General features: G+C 39.6%; 1 protein-coding gene across 2 annotated transcripts in view; it reads right to left on the reverse strand.

Annotated features, from left to right (window-relative positions):
• The window catches only part of cntfr (ciliary neurotrophic factor receptor), a 201,300-nt gene that overhangs the window by 79,361 nt on the left and 100,761 nt on the right, over positions 1–21,178 (reverse strand). For both annotated transcript variants that reach the window (XM_075455975.1, XM_075455976.1), the window contains exon 4: positions 7,772–8,005. In XM_075455975.1, coding sequence (XP_075312090.1) covers positions 7,772–8,005 — 234 coding nt within the window. The remainder of the gene's footprint in view (positions 1–7,771; positions 8,006–21,178) is intronic.

Genomic DNA, 21,178 nt, shown 5'->3' on the forward strand with positions numbered 1-21,178 from the left:
GTAATTAAACATGGAACTCAGTGGTTCCTGAAGTGGCCTTACATGTAAGGCCAAATAATTCCTAGTTTAAAGAGGATGTCCCAGCGGAGCTCAATGGGTTCATCCTCTTCCACAGTGATCTGCATGCAAGGAGACAAGACAATTCCATTATCCTTCGGTGTAGCACAGGTCCCCCGACTCTGTGTATGTGTGCAAGGGAAAGGCACCAAAAAGAAAAAAAAAAAAAAAGTCTACCCAGGGAAAGGAAATGTACATCAATTGGTGTGTGTGGAAATAAACTGCCTGAGGGTAAGGGAAGTACATAAATCTGACAAGAGAACTCACTCCCTTTCCTCTTCCTCAAGAGCGCAGAACGACCGGTAGGTGCTCGTAGAGTTTTGATTTGTAGGTAGATGTTGACATCAACCAATCAAGATTTTCTCTTATTCAAGCTATCGAAATATGCCCAAATGTATTTTTAAAAGTAAAATATATGCTTGTATTGCAATACTAAGGGTTGCATATTGGTTGCTTACGGCTTAGAGTTGCATGTCTAAGTTATAATTAGAATCTCTGGACAGTAAAAACTTGTCACTGCAATGTCCTCAAATGTCAGTTATCCCACACTTTGGCTCTGTTTTTATATATATCAGCTGGCACAGTTAAGTTCAACAAAACGCAGCTTGGTAAAACAATAGTATTATAAAATCTTGTCTCATAGTGTCTGCTGCACAGCCCTAAAATCAACAATATGCACTTTTTATTGGATTGAGGAAGACAGAAACGGAATGGGAGTAAAGGTAGACAGATTCTGACCTCCTAAATAAGCTATTTTTGGTAATGAATGCATGTGTGTCTTAATTGTAGTACAACCCACAATGCAAGCGGTTGAGACGTCTGATTATTCATATGTGGTGTTAAGGAAAAATAAGTTGCACTTAATCAATTTGTTTTAAATGACACAGAGCAGTTCAGACAGGATCTGTTGTATTTCTTAACCAAAGGAGGACAGAGAAAAAACAAGAATCCTCTTTCTTGTGTCATGATTTGCAGTTGAAATTCATCATTTGAAACACTTCTCTTGCTTTCAATATAAATTGTTTTTTATTTATCTTGTATTTAGTGATCTATCCAAAGTGCCCTGTTCATCCCATAAATCAACTGTCAACAATTTGGGGTTGGTAAACTGATGTTACTTTCTGGTGGCAGCTGGCACCCAGAGGGCTGAGTAGATGACTAATGGGCTCTAAAGATGACCGAACAGTGACGGGGTTTTCCCATTTGTACGGCCTGATGTCTGGAGGACCATTGCAATGTCACTGCTCCACACAACTCACAGCATTTAGGAGGAAGGCTACCACGAAAGAGGACACTGCTCTTTAAACCTTGTGTAGTTTCAAATTATCTTCCAAGGGAGTAGGGGCTCTCACAGGATTTACAAGAACACAGAAACACAAAACCTTGGAGCAATCACTGTTCAATACTGGCAGCAGAGGTCGCGTTAACCGACAATTGTCCGTCATTGACGGATTTTTTTTTCAGCTATGACGGAAAAATTTGAAGGCCGTCCGTCATTTTGACGGATTTGACCATTAGGCCTACCATTGCCAATGATAAAAAAAATAACAATAAAACACACAATTGAAATCATAGGCAAGTTATGACATTTTTCTTACTCTACATAAGTTTCATTGCCGTCACCAACTTTCAATCTGAGCCGCAGCTTTGGTGTTCAGTGGGCCGATACATTGTAGCCAGCTGCGCGAGGGTGTTCTGATAGCCGCCCGTCTGTAACTTTGACAGATGATGAATCATAAAAGTAGCCTACCGGTAACCTCACACCCGACCTGGTGGTGGCGAGCTCGTGCATATTAATTAGCAATTTATTAGCGATTGATTAGCTGTCATCACGTTCAGAGGCTCTTGCCGGCTTCTTATCGTTTCATTGGGAGACATGTTTCCCGACTTCAGAGCTTTGGCTGAAGTGGCGCTGGTCATTCCAGTCTCCAGCGTCGCAGCTGAGCGTGGGTTCAGCCTTCAGAATAAAATTAAAACCTCAATGAGAAGTCGTCTGTCGGAGGCAAGGACGCAAAATTTAATGACAATCGCCTCGGCAGCAGTCTCAATTGATGCGTTCGATTACACACAAGCGAGCTCCCTATTCAAATCAATGCGGGCCAGAAGGAAGGTTTGAGCTACAACAGGTCAATTGCAGATTACCACTGCAACCATTCTAAGTGGACTGTTCATATTTCACTTCAATTGTTCTAAGTGGACTGTTCGTATTTTCACTACAATTTTCTTCGTTCGACTACGTTATAAAATAACATGTTCATATGCCCAACAGCCGCAATGTTTTTAGCAGCGAAAAAAACGAGTTCACAAGTGACCGAACGTCAATCTCTGAAGAAATGCATAAATAAAAAAAAAATTAGATAATACACACTTGTTCTGTGAATTATTTTTTAAATGAAAATAAGTCAATAAAACACGAGTTATTATAAGCATTAGGATATAGCCTGTATATCAGCCTACCATTTAAAAGCCTGTATATTACCATTTAAAATAAAATGACGGATAATAATGGACAATGACGGAATTTTTACGACCCTGTCCGTCAAAATGACGGACAGTGAAAAAGTCTAGCACAACCACTGACTGGCAGCATTTTTATTTTCGTCTCTTTCACTGGCTTTAGATTTCATTCACGAACCGGCTCTTCGAGTAGGCATTCATTGATCTGACTTGTTGAAATTAGCTTCTAATGGTGACAGACAGAGGATTAATCGAAACACCTATTTTTTTTCTTTTTTGTTGCTTTAAACCTCTTCCAAATGCTTTTTACAGACATCTTCCCAGCTGGCTCTATGTGACAAACCATCTGGCACACCAGGATTGACTTTAAAAACTAATTGCTACAATTTAGGATCAATGAAACGAGCTTCCTTGAAAGGATAACAAAATAATTGTGCAGAGTTGTAGCAAAATTGTGTCATACATCTAATCTTAGAAGTTTGCAACGGACAAAGAAAACATTTGCCTACCCAACAAAAACGTAGTATTGCAGTCAAATGATTTTGGTTGCAAAACAGTTGCATGTTCAATTTTGGGTTTTTCTTCAAACATAAACGTTCAAAAGTGTCAGCATTAAATAGGTGGGCTCACACTGTAAGTAAACTGAAGAGTTATGTGGATCGAGCTCGCTTTTGTTAAAAAGGCCCCTGAAAAGTGCACACCATTTACATTTAAACCAAGCAACATTTGCATGAACATGTGAGATATATTAAAGACAAACAATAAGCCTGAAAAAGAAATGACAAAATATGTGGTTGGGAAACATGCTAATTCCAAGTTCTGCCTCAACTCTGTGCTGTAACTGAGTTGTATTTGTACAACATGCAATCATACTTATTCCTACATGAAAGTAGCTAGTATAGCAGCTTTGGGGTTGCTAACTGTGTGCGTTTCCGTTTGTGTGCTGCAGCTGACAGTCCGACAGGTCATCGGGGTGACTGGCTTGATATATGACTCCCTGCATTGATGCTGTGTTTGTTGGGAGGCTGGAAAAACGGGGTGGGTGCAGCCCGTGCTACTACACTATAAATTGTTTGGCTGACAGGAGTTTCAGACAGCAATAGACATAAAAAAAGGATAAAAACAGAAAAGAGCAGGAGATCAAAGTAAAGGTTGCTGTATTTCACTCAGCAGCTTCAGACTTATATGACCTCTGACATATCAAATTACAATTAACTTTTACCGACACTGCTGTTTGATTTTCCCTTGCATTTTGTCATCAGTCTATCACTTTTTATATCTCTGCGGCTGGACACCACTTCTCTATTGGAGATAGCGTCTAAAGATGTCATCGAGTACTCCGGTGCTGAAGTGTGCTTGTGTTGTGTCTCTGTCTCAGTGTGGGTCTCGCTGTGTTTGCTTACTGATGAGATAGGGACCTCTATTAAACCTGAGAGAATAATAACATCCTGCTATGTGTCTCTCAGCTTAGCTAAAAAATACAGACACTTGTTTCTATCCATTTCTATCCGTCCGCACGCAAACCTCTATACAACTTTGACATTCATGCTTATCTTTGAGTTTTTCTAAAGTAACTCTAGCTTTGTATGTATCCAAAGTGTCAAGGAAAATGTAAGCATCCCACAGTCATGTAGAGTGCTGAAACAATGCAAAGAGGAAGAGAAGCAGACATCCCAGCAGCATTAAAGTTACACATACACACGCATTCTCCCGTTGTGCTGACGTTATCTCAACAATCTCCATAAATTTAGAACACATACACAGACGGGTTTGGGGTTATAGTATGACGCTCTCTGTTCTTAATGCGATCCAGTGTAAACACAAAGCTAAGAGATGCAGCCAAAGCCTACAAGCCAGGGCACAAAATGATGTGGAAGAAGGCTCCTTCACACATACAAACTCACACCGAGTTTAAGAGAAAAGTGGAAAAAAAGCTTCGGCAGATGGCTCCATGCTATTCTCCTGATCACACTTGTATCTGTGTAAAGCATAACAAGCCCCCGGTGTAAGTAATAAACACTGCATAGAATCAACTATCATCATGATGGTAATCACAACAAGTGGAGCCTGTCATTATGTCATTATCACTGTGTCTGCACAACGCTTCCAAGCTTTGAAGGTGACAGTTAACATAAAGATAGAATAAGGACGAGGCAAAAGGATGACATAACAGAGCGGATGAGGAAGAGACAGACTTAATATGAGAAAAAAACAGACTGATGTGACTCTCTCAAGTTTGAAAAGTAGAATTAAAGTTTCTCCACTGTGTGTCTTGAACATGTCATGAAATCCCAAACTGTTAACAAGGCAATTACATTCAATGCCAGGCTGCACCACAAAGGTATTGTTCTCACAAACTGGTAATTGACCCCTGATGAATGGTTACACAATGAGAGCGTTTCTCTCACACGTGCATCGTTTGAGACCACCAAAGTGCCGTTACGATGCAGAAACACCTCCACTGGTGAAAGGAAACACACTCGTGCACTAGCTTTCCACAAAGGCATGATGTGCACATCTCTCTTAGTCTTTCGCTCTGTCTTTCACACACATCCACAGGCACACAAGCGCATATTCTGGCCTGTTTATGCATTGCATCATTCACCCTGCTGACACAATCTACCATAACATAAAATTCTCATTAATTCAGTATTGTTTCAGCATTCAGTCATTTATCATTGCCAATATGATTAACCAAACTGTCACACTACCATATAGTCTCATTTATCAAACATTTGCATGGAAATGTTGCTTTTAACATCAGTGCTGCAACGCTATCTTGATGAGTGGTGTGTTTGGCTTTCTATGGGCTCTGTTGACAAGAGGATGGGATCACACAGGAATGGTTAATTAACTGAAGGGGACACATGCTAACCATTTATCCATTATTTACCTCTATTTTCTCCCTCAAATTGCTTGAATGAATTACTTATTTGTGTATTAAAGCCATTTACTGTGACAACATTCTGACTCAGCATAGACGAGGCAAAAGAACCAGCATACTTTCCGCCCCCTCAATTTGATCTTTTCTGATTTAGAACTAAGGTGGATGCATTAATTCAATATAAAAAGTTCCAGAAAGTCGAAGACTGATTTGAGAAAATACTTTTCAGTGCCAAAGCATGAATCAATCGAGATTTTTTCTTTTGCAGTTTTATTTAAATGTATCACTTTTGACACCTATGTGAAATGGCCTGTCATGATTGATGCCAAACAGACCTCTAATTTCATCTGCTAGCTAGCTAACAGCTGCAATGTGATTTCTGGGAAAACTTTGCTTTGTCTATTTGTCTCTTACACTGCTACCAGAAGGAGAAAGAGCTGATCTGTTTTATGTGACGGAACTCTGGCAGGCAGAGACTAAGAAAATATCAATTCATTGTTGACTTTAAAAAAAAAGGGTGTATTTTTCTCAAATCTGTAATTTAAGAATAAACAGGCAGCCATCAGCCGTGATGAATTATTGAAGTGGCAGATGTACGCTGACAGCCAGGCTGGAGGATGGAGGAGGTGGTTCGGGCACAGATGAGAAGAGGCAGTTGTCCCAAAATATCTCAAAGTAGTAGTTGATATATTCCAGTTTTGTGCAAAACTCATTTCTTCATATAATTCCAAGTAAATAGGAAACGAGCGGTTTTTAAAAAATGTGCAAACATAAATGGGAATAGAATACTTTAAGCTAAAACAGAGTTTGTGCAATTCTAACCAGCTTGAAAGTTAATATATGTTATGACTGAATTTATTCTTTAACACAGTGATGAGGTCCAGGTTCTGGGGAGGATTCATCCCTCCATCAGACCTGTTGTCACTGACTTTCAGTCCACTCATTGTGTCATTTGGCACAGCTCAGCCCTTTCTCCCAGTCTCCCCTCATTAAGAATAGCTTCTTGACAGCCACCCTTCCATGGAGACCATTTCTGATGAGGCTTCAGTGAACAATAGAGGATTTATTTTGACCTATTTTTGAAGGGTATCACTTTCAGATAATGTTGATTTGTTGGAGATAGTTTTTTAGCTTTGTCAATTCTTTTTTCTACCTCACTTGCCCAGTTTCCTTAGATGTGGCACATTTTGGCTAATGGGTCTTTCGGAATTACTTTATTGGTGGAAAAATACTATTTTATATCCTCAAACAGTTATATTTTGCATTCTTTGTACAATGAACTTAAAACAAATGGAAACAATTATGTGTCTCTGCAACAGAGTGCTCTTAACACAGTTGCAATTTAAACCCGTTTCTTTGCCTTCTTGTATGTAGACACAACACTGGTTCATCCCTTGAGTTATGTACATTTTATATGTTTAAAGGATTAATTGGTCAGTGTTCTACATAATTCTAGGATTGGACCGAAAATGAGTGAAAAAGCAGCCAACATCCAAAGAAAAATCAAAAAACTTTCAGAAAGTCAGGTGAACTATTGTTCAAGACTGGAAAAAATTAAAAGAAAGTTTGCTCTGTAAAAAATATCTGTAAAATATACAAAAAAATCTCAAGACTTTTGCACACCAATGTATATATACATTTCAATAAAAATGAAAACAGTCAAATAAAGACCAAATAAGGGTTTCACTTTGAGTTTTTTTTTTTCAAATTATGTAGTTTTAACTACTGAATACAGAGTTTATCTTTAATTTTTATGAGTTAAATGCTACGTTTAATAAACCTGTTTTCAATCAGATCATCCTCAGGGGTTCTTGTCATTTACAAGTCCAGACCCGGCGTATAAAACAGTCCCCATCAGAATAATGGATCTCAGAGGAGGCCACTGCCAGCTTACAGGCCCCTATGACAAGCCATTAAATTGACAATCATATAGCTTTTGCATGATTATTAACATTCCCAGCCATAACTGCAAAAAGACCAAATGTCATTCCCACAACTAATCATTAAAACTTGTCAAGTGGCAGTAGGTCCCGCTGTAAGGACTGTTATCATTACAATTCAAGTTTAATATTAGCATTTAAAATTCAAATGAAACAACCTTCAAATGGTGGAACTTATTATCAAAACTGCCATTTAGCCAAAGGGTTTAACTGAGCAAGAAGAAATATAAAAATAAAACGTCACTTATAAGGATACTCTGATTAATGTTTCCTAACTGCCACGTTCCAGAATGCTGCTTAAAAAAAATTAACAGTAACAGTCTTCTCATGAATAGCAATGCCTGGTACTCACTTTCCCCTTTGGGAGGATTAAAGATTCATCCCGTCTTGTTTCAAACCAAACTAAATAATATCAAAATGGCCTACTACTCACTGCCGATGTGAAGGAGGATGGTGTCACGCCTCTCTCCGTGTGGGTTCTGAAAGCAGCTGTAGAGTCCGTTATGGCCCAAGTCCACCTGGGTCAGGATCAGTCTGGGACCTTCGAGACGGTGCAGGGCTTTCACATCTGTCCCGTTCACCTTCCATGACACAGAAGCTTCATTGTCCAGGGAGCCGCACTGCATGGTGACATCATTGCCCATTCGCTCATACTGGTTCCTTGCAACTGAGGGCACATGAGAGGCAAAGATGAAGTGTTAGTGGTGGCAACAGTGAATAAAAACAAGTACAATATCTGTGTGGCGTAATTACTGCTCTGTGCATACTTGGCAAATGAACACAGACAGCCAATATAAAGTATTTGTAATTACACTGAATAAGCATATGCAACACACAAATTATACCGTCTTATTTATTCCCTAGCAACAAGAAAGCAACAGAGACAAGTAAGAATTTCTCATCTGGCAACACTTTTCAACTGATAATATAAAACATGGAGGGATTGAAATAGTGTAATTTTGGTAATAACAGTGTTCAATCTGTTTTACTCAGTTTAAGGGCCAGTCATGCATATTGCTTAACCTCTGATTTATAGTAGCAGGATTAGAGAAAGCCAGACCAGAAACTCTATTTCCACACTCTAACATGTGCTTTCTATGTCTAATCTATCCATGGATCAGCTCGCCAACGGTGCCTCGTCAGTGAAGTTGCAGGGACTGTGACCTCCGGGGTGAAGGGATTTTGCGAGCCTAATGGGAATTCTAGCCGGGACACTGGGGTTAGTAGCTCTGCTCGGTTGATAAGTCTCAAGGGGCCTGTTGTCACCACGACAAGTGGAGACCTCAGATTAACACTTAAACACTGAGGATAAACAGCACAACAAGAAGCAACAATAAAATATTGATCCTCATCTGCCTGGGTGTACCAATGAAACGGGTGCGGGGGTGCGGTTATGCTCCTTTTCTTGTTTATCTCTCTTTCCTCGTGTGCTGGTCCCTCCGTCTTTGGTTTCTTACCACAGTGCCCATCATTTTGCAGTTTTTAATGTGAGTAAGCTTTCCGGTCTTATTCGACTCAGACATGCCTCTTACCACAGCTGATACAGATATCAACCCAGTGTTTCATGTATATTCATGTCCCATAACAGAGCCATCCATATTTAATGTCCCCATTAACATTAATCTGACACTATTTGTTCTCTCCGTCTTCTGCTCCCTTGTTCATTACCCCTCAGCGGCCACTACTCACGGTCATTCATATCACATCTCTCCATCTTTCTGTTTTAACACTGTCCATCCCAGCTACCTCAGTGTTTGCCTTCACCACTTCCTGAAATAATGTGAGCACATGAAGTATATGCACATCATTGGCAAGAAATGGCAATTTGCTTTGATCTCACTCTCTGTCAAGTTACTTTGAACAGCCCGTGTGACTTTATTTACAGAAAAAGCTATTTGCATCTGAGCAAAATCCATACGATTCGACTTTGATGTTAGCTTTGATGATGATGCTGGTGCCCTGGTGCTTCATGTGACAAGTAAGAGAGGAGGAAGCTGAGAAGGGAATTAAAGAAAATCAACTATCCCATAAAACTGAGAAAATATGCTTGTTAGAACGTTTTGAATCTAAAAAAATTTCCATGGCTAAAATGCTATGGATCTTATTCTCATTGTTCCTAATGGGATGTTATCTTTTCTGTACTTAACCTGAGCACCTACTGTCCCGGACAAATCACACAGTGAAAATAAAAACTAAAAAACCTGGACCTGATCGTTGAAAAAAAATGAAGGAGATCATTATTGACTGTAGGAGAAACCAGCACACTCCTCATCTACAACACCACGGCACACAAAATGTGTTTGACCAAGGTTTACAACACTGACACAGGGAGCCCACCCATCCCCACCATGAACTCTTCTCCCTGCTTGCCTTTGGTAAGAGCTTTCACAGCATATGCAGCACAACAGCCAGATTTTGCAACAGCTTCTTCCCCCCAAGCCATCAAACTTCTGCACTCACAAGACCCCCACCCCACTCATGTATGCACATACTATCTCTCTGGACAGTTCCTGGGACTCCACTTTTATCGATCCCCTTGATGCAATATTTTATCATTTCTGGGAGTAAATGTGAATTCTGAACTTTTGGCACTGTTACTTCGACCAAATGTGATATACTCTTGGTCTCATATGTATGGTTTCGGTGCAAAATTAATGAGAATAAAGTCCATCGATATATCTATCTATCTGCTATCAAAATGTCATAATCCCAATTCTTTTCCTCCCGAGATCATCAAAGAAATATTTAAAGTTAAAGTTTTCAATGGAAGTCTCAACTGACTTTTTTGCAGATTATTTTGGTTATTTTTTCTTAATCTATCTATTTGTCTGTTTGTTTACTTAGTGAATGTCCTCGCTCGAGTCTGTTCACCTTATATTTTTCTTTATTCCTGGCTTTTCTCTCCTCTCACACTATCATACCTTATCCCTTTTATCTTTCCGGGTTATGTTACATCGCTCTTTTTCTTTTTTCCAATATCCGTTTACCTCTCTGCAGCCTTTCATTTTTGTCCTCTCTTTTCATCTAATGAATGTTTTTGTCTTTCTTCTTTCACACCAGCATTAACCCTCCTTGTTCTCTCGTTGTGTCAGACTCTATCTTATCTCGTGTCCTCCGCCACTGCTCTTTTGCTTCCCTCCCAGCCATCTGCTTCTTTGTCGGCCCTGCTTTGAACTTTAAATTCTCCTGCTCTCAACTCTCTCACCTTATTAGTCTTGTTTTGTTCACAGTTTCAAAGATGGTATGTTAACGAAACAGACTATAATTTTGACAGTATCTATTTTTTAATAAAAAAAATGTAACCGACTAACTAACTAAATAACTAAGACTGGATGAAATTTGAGTTATTCAGATATCCCCAGGAAAGAAAAAAAAAAGAATCTCTTTTGTTAATCTTTTGGTACTTCCTACTTTTCCCATCAGAGCCTTTTAGTTACCAAAACATTTGTTTATACTCAGTGTGTATATGTTTAAGATAAGATCAGAGATACAAGAAAAAAAGAGAAGAAAACTTAAATCGTTGTCATTTAATGAAAGCACAAGAAGAAAAGTACTATAGTACTATTTCCTTTTTAGATCTGTGGATTAATCAACTATTTATGTGCTCTATTTGGAATTGACCCCAGAAAACCTACAGTATAGGTGCATGTCAAGGAAGAAAGTTGTTTTCCAGGTTGTCTAGCATCTATTGATTCTGGATCTATGATAGATCTGTATAGCATAGAAGAGTAAGCTCTATTAGACTGGAGTGTAAAGTTGATACTTTCCGTCTTTATCTTTCATCCTCAAACCTGGTCTGACCACAGTCTTCTACTGTATACTTTGAGAGTTTTAATGAACCAAAAACCTATATAGAATAATGTCTGTGATACCTGCATGTGAAGGTATTATCTCTGTTCCAGAAGTCATTACTCATTTGCTCTGGGAGCATGACGTATCAAATTTTTTATTTTTATTTTTTCAAAGGCAGCACACCCCAAAGCTCCACAATCTCCTGGCATTGCCACGGACAGTTGTATAAATCATATAATTAACTTGCAGTTTGGATTAGGCTGTTTATTTGTTATCCCGTTTAAAAGGAATCTGTTGTTTGCCCTTAAGCTGCTTGTTGTGAAGAAGCCTTTCCTCTCAGACAAAAGGACAGAGTTCTCTGTAAAATTATTGGCTCACCTTCTCCTCTCCTTGAAGCTACTCGCTCAATACGAATTGCTGAAACTTCAGCATTCATCAGAAGTGTATCACTGATCATCAGCAGTCTGCACACATGTCACTCATGCATAATACACATTATAGTAACAGTGAAAACACAAGCTGATACTTATGATTGCACTCATGTAGTCACTCACACATGAGAACACTGCCCTGAATAATGTCCTCATTTCTCATGACCATGCAGACAAGCAGGCTTGATAACCATAATGACATTTAACTCAAGTGCTATTGATTTTTCGGTAATGGACTAGACACTGTAAGCAGCAGCAGAGCACTACTATTACCCACCAAAATGAGGAAGAAAATCAGCAATGTCCTGTTTTTACTTGTTCTACTCCTTATTCATGCTGATGCCAGCATACACAGATAAATACTTTATGAACCCTTCCGGTGGCAAAGCAGACGAGATAACTTAAGTTGTCTTCAAATTCTGATTTTTCAGGTTTTGCTGAAGTAATCGAATGAGATGTATGGATGAAAACAGAAAAAAATCCCAGGAAGATCCAGATTAAACAACAAATGCATACTAAAAATGGGTAAAATGTGTTTTTATGATATGTTCTGTCTTGACAGTTTTGAGTGACATCTCATTTAGTAACACAATTGCATTTAAAGTTAAGAGATTTGCTTTTATAGGTCTTGTGTATTCCTCACTTTCTGATAGAGCATTAACATTACCACATACAGTTACTGTAATAATAAGGAACACAATAGGAAACAGAATACGAATAAGAAACCCAGGCTTGTTTTCCCACAGGTTTATTTTCTCACCATTAAAGGGAACTTTGTATTCAAAGTGGGATTATGCAGGCAAATGAGGCTACTGTAGTACTCATGCAGCCTTGTGATGTTTTAACAAAGAAGTGCATTAACATAAAGAGTGACCATAATATCTTCTGTTGAGGTCACTGGTGTTATACCTACAGGAAAGCACAGTATTGCTGACCAGAGGCTATTTAAAGAATAATGGGGACACAAACACACACACACACACACACACACATACACCCTTGGGCAATAAAACACATATCTAGATTCATGGACTACTGAAGTGTCATAAGGGACGACCCAAACAATTGCAACACACTTACTTCTGCACTTTATTAATGTGCACAAAGTACACACTTAACTCAGAAGGATACAACTTCACACATACAGATAAATGATAAAAATGTGTTTGTGCTTCTTTATGCACAAACACAACTTATGAAAACTGCACAGTACACCCAATGACCTCATACAGTATACAGCTGGGATATATAGGCGAGCACACACACACAAACGCAAACACAAACCAACAAGACTGCAGGTCAAATGTAGTTTGGGCAGAATCTGAGTGTGGGTTTAAATAAGCACAGATCTACTACTGGATGTAAATCCGTTAACAGATGCAGGTTCAGTAAAGAGAGAACAGAAAAGAAGCTGTATGAAAAAAGGGAATTTAAGAAAACAGTGTCAACATGCAGACAGGACTGTCTGGTGGATGAAGACACAGAATTGGTTTTACTCTGTGGGCCGTTACAGAAGTCCTGCTTTTTGATTAGCTGATTAAACTAAAATTACTCACTAAAAATGCCCATGAATTCATAATGCCAAATAAACTAAAGTAAATAAAAATCCGGCAGTTACATTTCCTTGGACAGAACCATCTATATTTAATTTCATCATTGCCTTGGAGTCTAAAGACACACATACGTGCACATGTTCTACTTTTGTCTTACAACTACCAATTTAAGGTAAACACAAGAAACTTGTGCTAAAAAAAAAAATGGACCAGACTCAGTGAATAATTCCCTATACTCCCAATATAGATCAGTGTGAAGTGCTGACCAACATGTCATTGGGGTCATCAGGTGGGAACCTCCTTTCATCAGTGTTTTGTCTAGTTGGGCCCACGACACCTCCAGGAGGTTAGACAGTGATCACTGGCGTCCCAGAGTCACTCCCCTAATGCCAGCCATCACTGCTCCTCACACCACAACAACCATCTTTTTTTTCCACAACCACAAGCTACCCCAGCCTCTCACCAACTACACACCATAATGGTGGGGATACAAACCCTGGTTCAGGTAGGGGGTAATGAAAGTATAGAGGGTGCCAGAGGTGGAGGCAGGAAAAGACACACTAGCAGATTCAGCAGACAAATCCACCTAAGCAGTCCTACAATAATAATAGAATTAATAGAATTAACACACTTCATGTCAAAGTTTAACGTTAGTTTTACAAAAAAAATAAAAAAATCATCAACATTTTAACAAGTTAGAGTTGCAGCTGCATTATAAAATCACCAGACTTCTATTCTGACAACATGAGTGCACACAGTTGCATACAAATGCACACGTTACCTGACCAACATTAAGAGAGACTTATTAAGAGATGCAATGGCCAACCACACGACCCATTAAACCAACATGTACGCCCTCTCGAGTTGATTAGAATTAAAGATGAAGTTTGATGATGGAAAACAGACTGTAAAGCCTGTGTGCTCATGTTTGCACTTCAGTTTAAACAATATGGAGGAAAATGTCATTCTGAATCTAGGACTTTACTAATGCATGCATGCATTTAAAGTGAGTGTGTGTGTGTGTGTGTGTGTGTGTGTGTGTGTGTGTGTGTGTGTGTGTGTGTGTGTGAGTAACTACCTGTAAGTTATGATCCGAGTGCATGGTGGTGGCGTGAAATGAAATTGAAATTTGTTGCCAGCATTCTAATTTACCATCTCAAAGTGTTATATTCAGCTGACCATGTGTAGCTTCCCTTGTTTGTGCAGCCCTCCTTGTGGATTCACTGGCATAAACACATCACACCAAGTGATATGGCGCTGCGTTCCAGCCAGACTGTAACTCACTAGAGCATTTATCTGTGAATCGCATTTTTTATGGCTAAGGGGAGCCATGCCTTTTCAAAGTTCAACACTCAAGTGGTGGATTGGCTGACATTGAAATTGAGCCCAGATTGACCGAGATAGAGCCCAGGAGAATTATCAGTTCAGGTAAAGAAGATCGATTTTTTTTCACCTGGTGGTCGCACAAAGTGATGTAGCCGAAGCCAATTGTACCCATGCAGAGAAACAGGGAGCACACAACTGAACAGTGATTGGTAGAACCGTTGGTATTGAGCGTGAAACTGTAAGTAAACTTTAGTATTGATCAGAAAATAATTTCTGAGTTCTGGATATTTAAATTTTCTGACATTAAAGCAATTAATGGGTTATAAGAAATTGGCTGCCAATGTTCCAACACCATAAAACACAGCACGGCCCCCAGAGATCCTGTCCCCTGTGTATTTGGTCAGTATGAAGCGGATACACAGACCTGTGGAATTAAAGTCCTACCATTCAGAAACATACATTTGAAAATCATGGAAATCATGCTTTGAAATAACCTGGAATATCCTTAAAACTGTGTGAGAGGTCTCTCTATCTTTTCCTCTTTAATTTAGTTAATGCTGAGATAAACAGTGAATTACTAAATTTGATCAGGACAGTGAGCCAAAGCAACAAATGTGTTATTCATGTCTATTCAGGCTGTTACTCTGATCAAACACCTCCCTTAGACTTTTGGCCTTCAATTGCACTTTCATTGGACCCTTGTGAGCTCAGGCACTCGGCTATCAAAATCGCTTCCATAATAATTTCACAATATTTCACAGCCTTAAGCCACACACACACACACACACACACACACACACACACACACACACACACACACACACACTCCAATCCTGCACTACAATAAAACCGATGTAAGGTGAAGTGAATAATTCGCTCATTTTGACATAAAGCAATATTCTACTGGTGCAACCTTGGGTTCTAGAAGTCACATTTTATGTGGCACTTAAAAAAATGTACTTCCGCAGCTTGACAAAGTGGTCAAGCTGTTGATCCCCCTCCAAACTCTCCCGATACCGATCTGATCGAGCACCTGCGGGACGCATTGGAACAGGCCTGACCCCATCCTGCCACCCAAAAGAACCAAAGGATCCGCTGCCAAAGTCCTGGTGCCAGACACCACAAGGCATCCTAGAGGTCCACATGTCCATGCTATGTTTGTTGAGAGCTTTTTCAATGGTACAAAGTGGACCAGCACAACATTAGGCTGGTGGTTTATTGAGCGGTTGATTGCACAGAGTTTATTTTAGTTCAGTTACTGCAAGTTATTTCTGGTGTCTTCTTACCATAGCCAGTCTCATGTCTGAGAAATATTGTATAATTAGATAGTAGGCAAGATGAAAATTTGAAGCATTTCAAAAGTGGATACGTTGTTGATACAGTGTTGCCTTTACTACAAGTTTATTTACAATGTTTTGGGCTGCTATCACTGCTCTGCAGCCATGTTGTTTGTTTGCTGAGCAGTCAAACTACAAACTAAAGAGTTTTCTTCAAATTGTACAGGCAAACGTAGATATCTAATCTTTATCAGCTGCACACCTGCACTCACTGGGCTGTATTAGACAAATGTGAAAACAATTTCACATCAGATAATCTGGTCAATCGTAGCTCAGCTTGGCCTGTGTGCAGTCAGTGGTGTGGCTTTCATGGGAAGAAATGTTGACATGACTCAGAAGGCGTAGCGCACGCTGAATTGTACTCAGTTCAGATCCTTCTTATGTGCACGCTGGTAAATTCTACAGAAAACAGTAGCTTTGTCTCCCCATAACTGTCATTGGAGCTTTACAAACAATTGGGTGACAAGGAATCCCTCATTTTATTTGTCCATTTCTTGAAACTGTATCATTAAATCATTAACAAACCATTATATTTCGGTAAATCCGCAATGAAAGTAACCAATAGCTTTTGCCTGCCTACAGGATGGTGATGGACATGGAGAAGTGTGATCAGCCCAAATAGACACGTATGGCCATCGTTTACTTGTCTAACGTGAATAAGATGGTCGAATGTTTGGCTTCGTCTCAACAAAACCAAAAGCAAGACTGAATGCAATCAGCACAGCTAAATATTATCTTTAAACAATGCTATTTAAATCAGGGTTTATGAACGTTAAGATACTTTTTATATTTTTAATATATATACATTTCTAGACATTTTATAGCATAAGGGGGTGGTAATGTAGATCATTCATGTAATATTCTTGCGTGTTTTTAAATCTTTTTTATCTGTTTCTTTCTTTATCTATTTATGTATATATATGTATGTATGTATAGATATATTTTCTTTTTTTTTTACAGGCAGTCAGACTGTTTCTTGCGTCAGTCAGCATGTGGCACATCTCGTCAGATGTTGTGTGAGGTATGACGCAGCAAAATGCTAAATCCTTCCCAACGATTTATAAGACAGAGATCCGATTAACTCCTGCACGACCTAAGTATCAGCAATAAACTCCTGTTGACACTTTCACGATTGCAAATGTATTACTGCTCTGAGAGATGCACCGGGACCACATGTGCTATAGTATATGCTCTCACACACACTAATAGACACTTGCGAGGGCCACACAGGCACCAAAAACAAGCAAACTTGGCCAGAAGTATGCATGAACATGCGCACTTCTGCACCCACAAACATGCTCTCACACACTCACTTCCTCGTCAAACATCTTGGAATGAAGTTATCACTTTATCCTCTCCCGTCTCTTTCCCAAAGAGAGATTAACATTCACTCGCTCCCCCTCTTTCTGCATTTGCCTCTCCTTTCATGTGAACACTGAGGCAGCTGCAGCTGTGTGAGGGTTTGTGAGCTTTCTGTGCATGTCTGTGTATGAGTCAGGGCACCAATGCTCAAATAAATCCACTTCCTGTTTCCTGCCATCCTATCTTGGCCCCGCCGTGCATGTAAATGTACTGTATCTGAGTGTTCGAGCGAGTCGGTCCGATCATTTCCTCCCATCATCTGGCTTGCCGAATCTGTAGATGACTACAGACTAAAGATTTGCAGGCACTAGGGTTAATTGATACTTCACTATCTAGATTTAGTCTTTTGGGAGGAGCTAATAAGCCATATAGACAAAATGAGCTGTACAAAAGGAGAGGAATAAGCAGCAGGAAAAAGAGATGGAGTGGAAAGATGCAGAGACGTTAAAGATGTTAAATTGAAAGGGGTACAGCAAAGGAAGGAAGACAAATTGTGGAGAGCGAGTGCAGGGTAGTTAATATTTTACAAGCCTGGATTAGAGAGGTCATGAAATGAGGTATGGGAGAAAGATTCCTGAGAGTTAGCTACAGCCAGAATGAGAGGAAAGGAGAGGGACAGCTGGATGGCTTTGATCAGAAACATCTGTGGGTTTCAAGAGGGAAAAACAGTGAATGGTGGGACAAAAATGTCGCCATGCTCCTTCATCTGTTTGTCTGGACAGGTTTCTGTCCATCTATGCATTTCCCTGATCTATCCAGGTTCATTTTGCTCTTAAGGAATAATTTTTTTGGTGTGATGTTTAACCATATGTACAAATCACATTTATTTAGATTATGTGAATCTTTGTAAAGGAGGAGATCGGTTTAAGATGTTCTTCTGAAAATAAGTTCCAGGTAGAACCCATTATAGCCTACATTCAGCATGAAATAATGGAGCAGAGTACTTGAACATTGCTGCTGACCTTTTCCCAAATGACACAATCAGTTTTTAAATTGATTTCCCATGCAGGCAGTCTTTGCTTCTGTGTTTTAGTCAACTCCTGGAGACATATGAGTCATGCTGGAAAAAGGTGATCCATCGTGGCAGAATGACTTCTTAATCTTTTTTTTTTTCCACATATTTGGTCAGATCAGCAAGGAATGAAGCTGAACATCTAATTTACATCGTGTCGACTTATCCAAATATGAGATTTGCAGTCTCGGCTAACAGAAAACTGTAATTTGTGGTCCTCGTTTTGAGATTTGAATCAATTCCCCGGCTAAAAATAATTCTAGGGACTTTTCAGTGAAACCTGCTTTTGAAATGAAGAGTGCCTGTAATATAACTTTGTTTTTATTCCCTCCATTGGCATGACTGCAATGATAATCAGACATAAGCCTGTAGAAACCTCCCTCACAGCCCTAATCTTATTGGTTAATAACATGGCTAACATCTCCCTAAGCCTTTCCCAAGAGCCAAACTCAGAAGGTCAGTACTAATATGAAGTCGCTGATTTATTAAACCAAATGGGCAAATGCAGACAGTGAAGAACGAGAGAGACTTTAAATAAAGATAAGGAGAATATGGAGAAAATGAAGGAAAAAAAGGTCATTGAGGGAGTGGGAGGAAACAGCAGAGCAATGAAGGTTAGAAGATGTAAAGGCCATAAGAGACGGGCATGTTGGAGGTTAAGGATGGAGTGGATCAGGAAAGAAGTGATAAGGGGTGGTGAAGGGGAGATAAAAGAGGAAAGGGTTTCAGAGAGAGATGAGAAGAGGGGCATGGGAGAAATGATCGCCTTAATTAATGGACTGTAATATATGACAATGTTTCTGGGTTCCAAGATAATATCAGTAAAAATTACGGCCTTCATCACAGGAACACTGCAAATATAGAGCGACCTTGACAGGATAGCTGAAGCTGCAGGGACATTTGGAAACTCTTTATAGGAACTAAAAATGTCTGGCTTACATTAAAAGTTACACTGGCTTCAGTAATGAAAGAGGCTGATGAACATGTTTGTTTGTGTGGATTTTATAGGTATAGTATAGTTTTTGCTGCATTGAAAAAGGAAAAAAGGTATAGGAATTTAATAACACTGATCTTTAAATCATATAGTTTCAGCAAATATTGTGTAATACGCATATTTGTTAACACAATTTATTTGTTTCATAATCAGTAGTATTTTCGACAGTAAATTTGGAGACGTGGCATATCCCGTGGCTTCTGTTTTCTGTAAGACAGCGTTCACATGTCATGAGGCAATCACAAGGACTACATGAGTAGAAAAATGTGCCAACCCTAACTATGTTGACTTTATAACTGTCAAAAATGTATTTTCTAACTTGTAAACCTAATCATGTACATTAATGATGATCGTTATGTTGGAATGAGCAAAAGGCAATAATCATATTCCATGAGACAATAAAGAGATGACTGTTTATACTCCATTGTAACTACAAGTTCATGTTCAAATTTGTTAGAAAACAAGGTTTTAGAGATTTTCAGAGTTAATAACGCTGGGGTAAAGTGAATATGGGTTACATTTTAAAACAGCACATGTAAGTTTGCAAGATGAAAGCTCTTTTCGCGCTGCTGCTAGACCCCAGTGTGTAGAAGCTGCCATGGAGCTATCAATCACCCAAATCTTAGAACAGCAATCAGCCTGGTTTGTCAAGCTGTAGCTGCAGCAGCTAAATACAGCCCCGCACTTCCAACATTATTTTCATTGTTATTTGAGTCAGCAATCACAGAACTACCATTCCAACTGGGACCGGGGGCTGTTTCCCTGTCATCACAGAGGTTCCATGAAACTCAAAAAGGATTTTTCTCATGACAGAGTGAGTCCGGTGTCGGTTCTGTGAATCGTTTCCAATCACAGGTAGGTACAGGGCCGAGGGACCAGGACATGAGTGCTTCGAAAGCTGCAATCAATCAAGCGAATGTGGAGCTGTAAGAAACACCTACAGCTGACAACACGCACAGTGGATGTACACACCGACATGCACATATTTCCACTGTAGCCTGCATATGAAAATAAATGCATGTCCACCTGCTCCTATTGACAGTGATTCCAACCAAAAGTTTACCCAAACACAAACAAGCCAGGTGTCAGGGGAAAACACCGAGTTCAGGTTCAGCGGCTGCAAAATACAGATCACATCTGTAATCTATGCAGCTGAGAAGGCCCCCAGATTGCCACTCGTCAAGAAGGACGGGTTGGAAAAAAATGGTGTAAAACAAATAAGTTTAAAGGAGCCCAGCAGTGCGCACACGGATTTATTTAAACTGGAGCAGAGCCTGCAGTGTTGTTGCCGGGTCCTTCATCCTAAAGTTTACTAACAGTTTCATGCTCATCATTTGTCAGAGGAAGACTAATGATGCTGAACATAACATTTGCTACAATAAAAATCATTATCAGTGCATACATTTCCTTGACAGTACTGCTTCTCTTTCCAGTAGTCCTCATAAATACTCTCGACTTCAAAGACAGACGTGACACGGAGTGGAGTGTGCTCTTTCCGTTGTATTCAGTTATTATGAGTTTAAAGGAATTTAGGCTAATTGATACAGTCGGCTATAATTGTGATTAATAATTATGTCAACAGTAATCAAAAGATCAAAGTCAGACTCTTAAACAATGCAAAAACAACAGTTGCCTAATTACATCGTTTATGAAAATCCGAACAAAATGCGAGTGACAGATTATTTGTGAAATAAACATTTATGGCTGTCAGTGCGCTGTGTGTGAGCATGTGTGGCAACAGCCTGTGGATGGGCCTCCAACACATACAGACGCTCCAGCAGAAAAGCAGGCAGCGCTAAACCCTGAGCACACATGGTCCACACGCTCAGAAATACATGTCATGGCAAAAGCATCGTCTAGTTGCACATGAGCTCCCGTGTAATACAGCACGGATACAGTCACACCATGTCTGCACAAAATAAGTTTGTATACTGAGTGTAAGCAAGGTGGGATATACAGTTGTGCCCAATAACATCTGCCTTTTTAACGGAGTTCGTGAGTGCAGTATCACACTGAGCCCACAAAAACTCACA

Source organism: Odontesthes bonariensis, chromosome 22 (genome assembly GCF_027942865.1).
Source record: "Odontesthes bonariensis isolate fOdoBon6 chromosome 22, fOdoBon6.hap1, whole genome shotgun sequence".
NCBI classification, from domain to species: Eukaryota; Metazoa; Chordata; class Actinopteri; order Atheriniformes; family Atherinopsidae; genus Odontesthes; species Odontesthes bonariensis.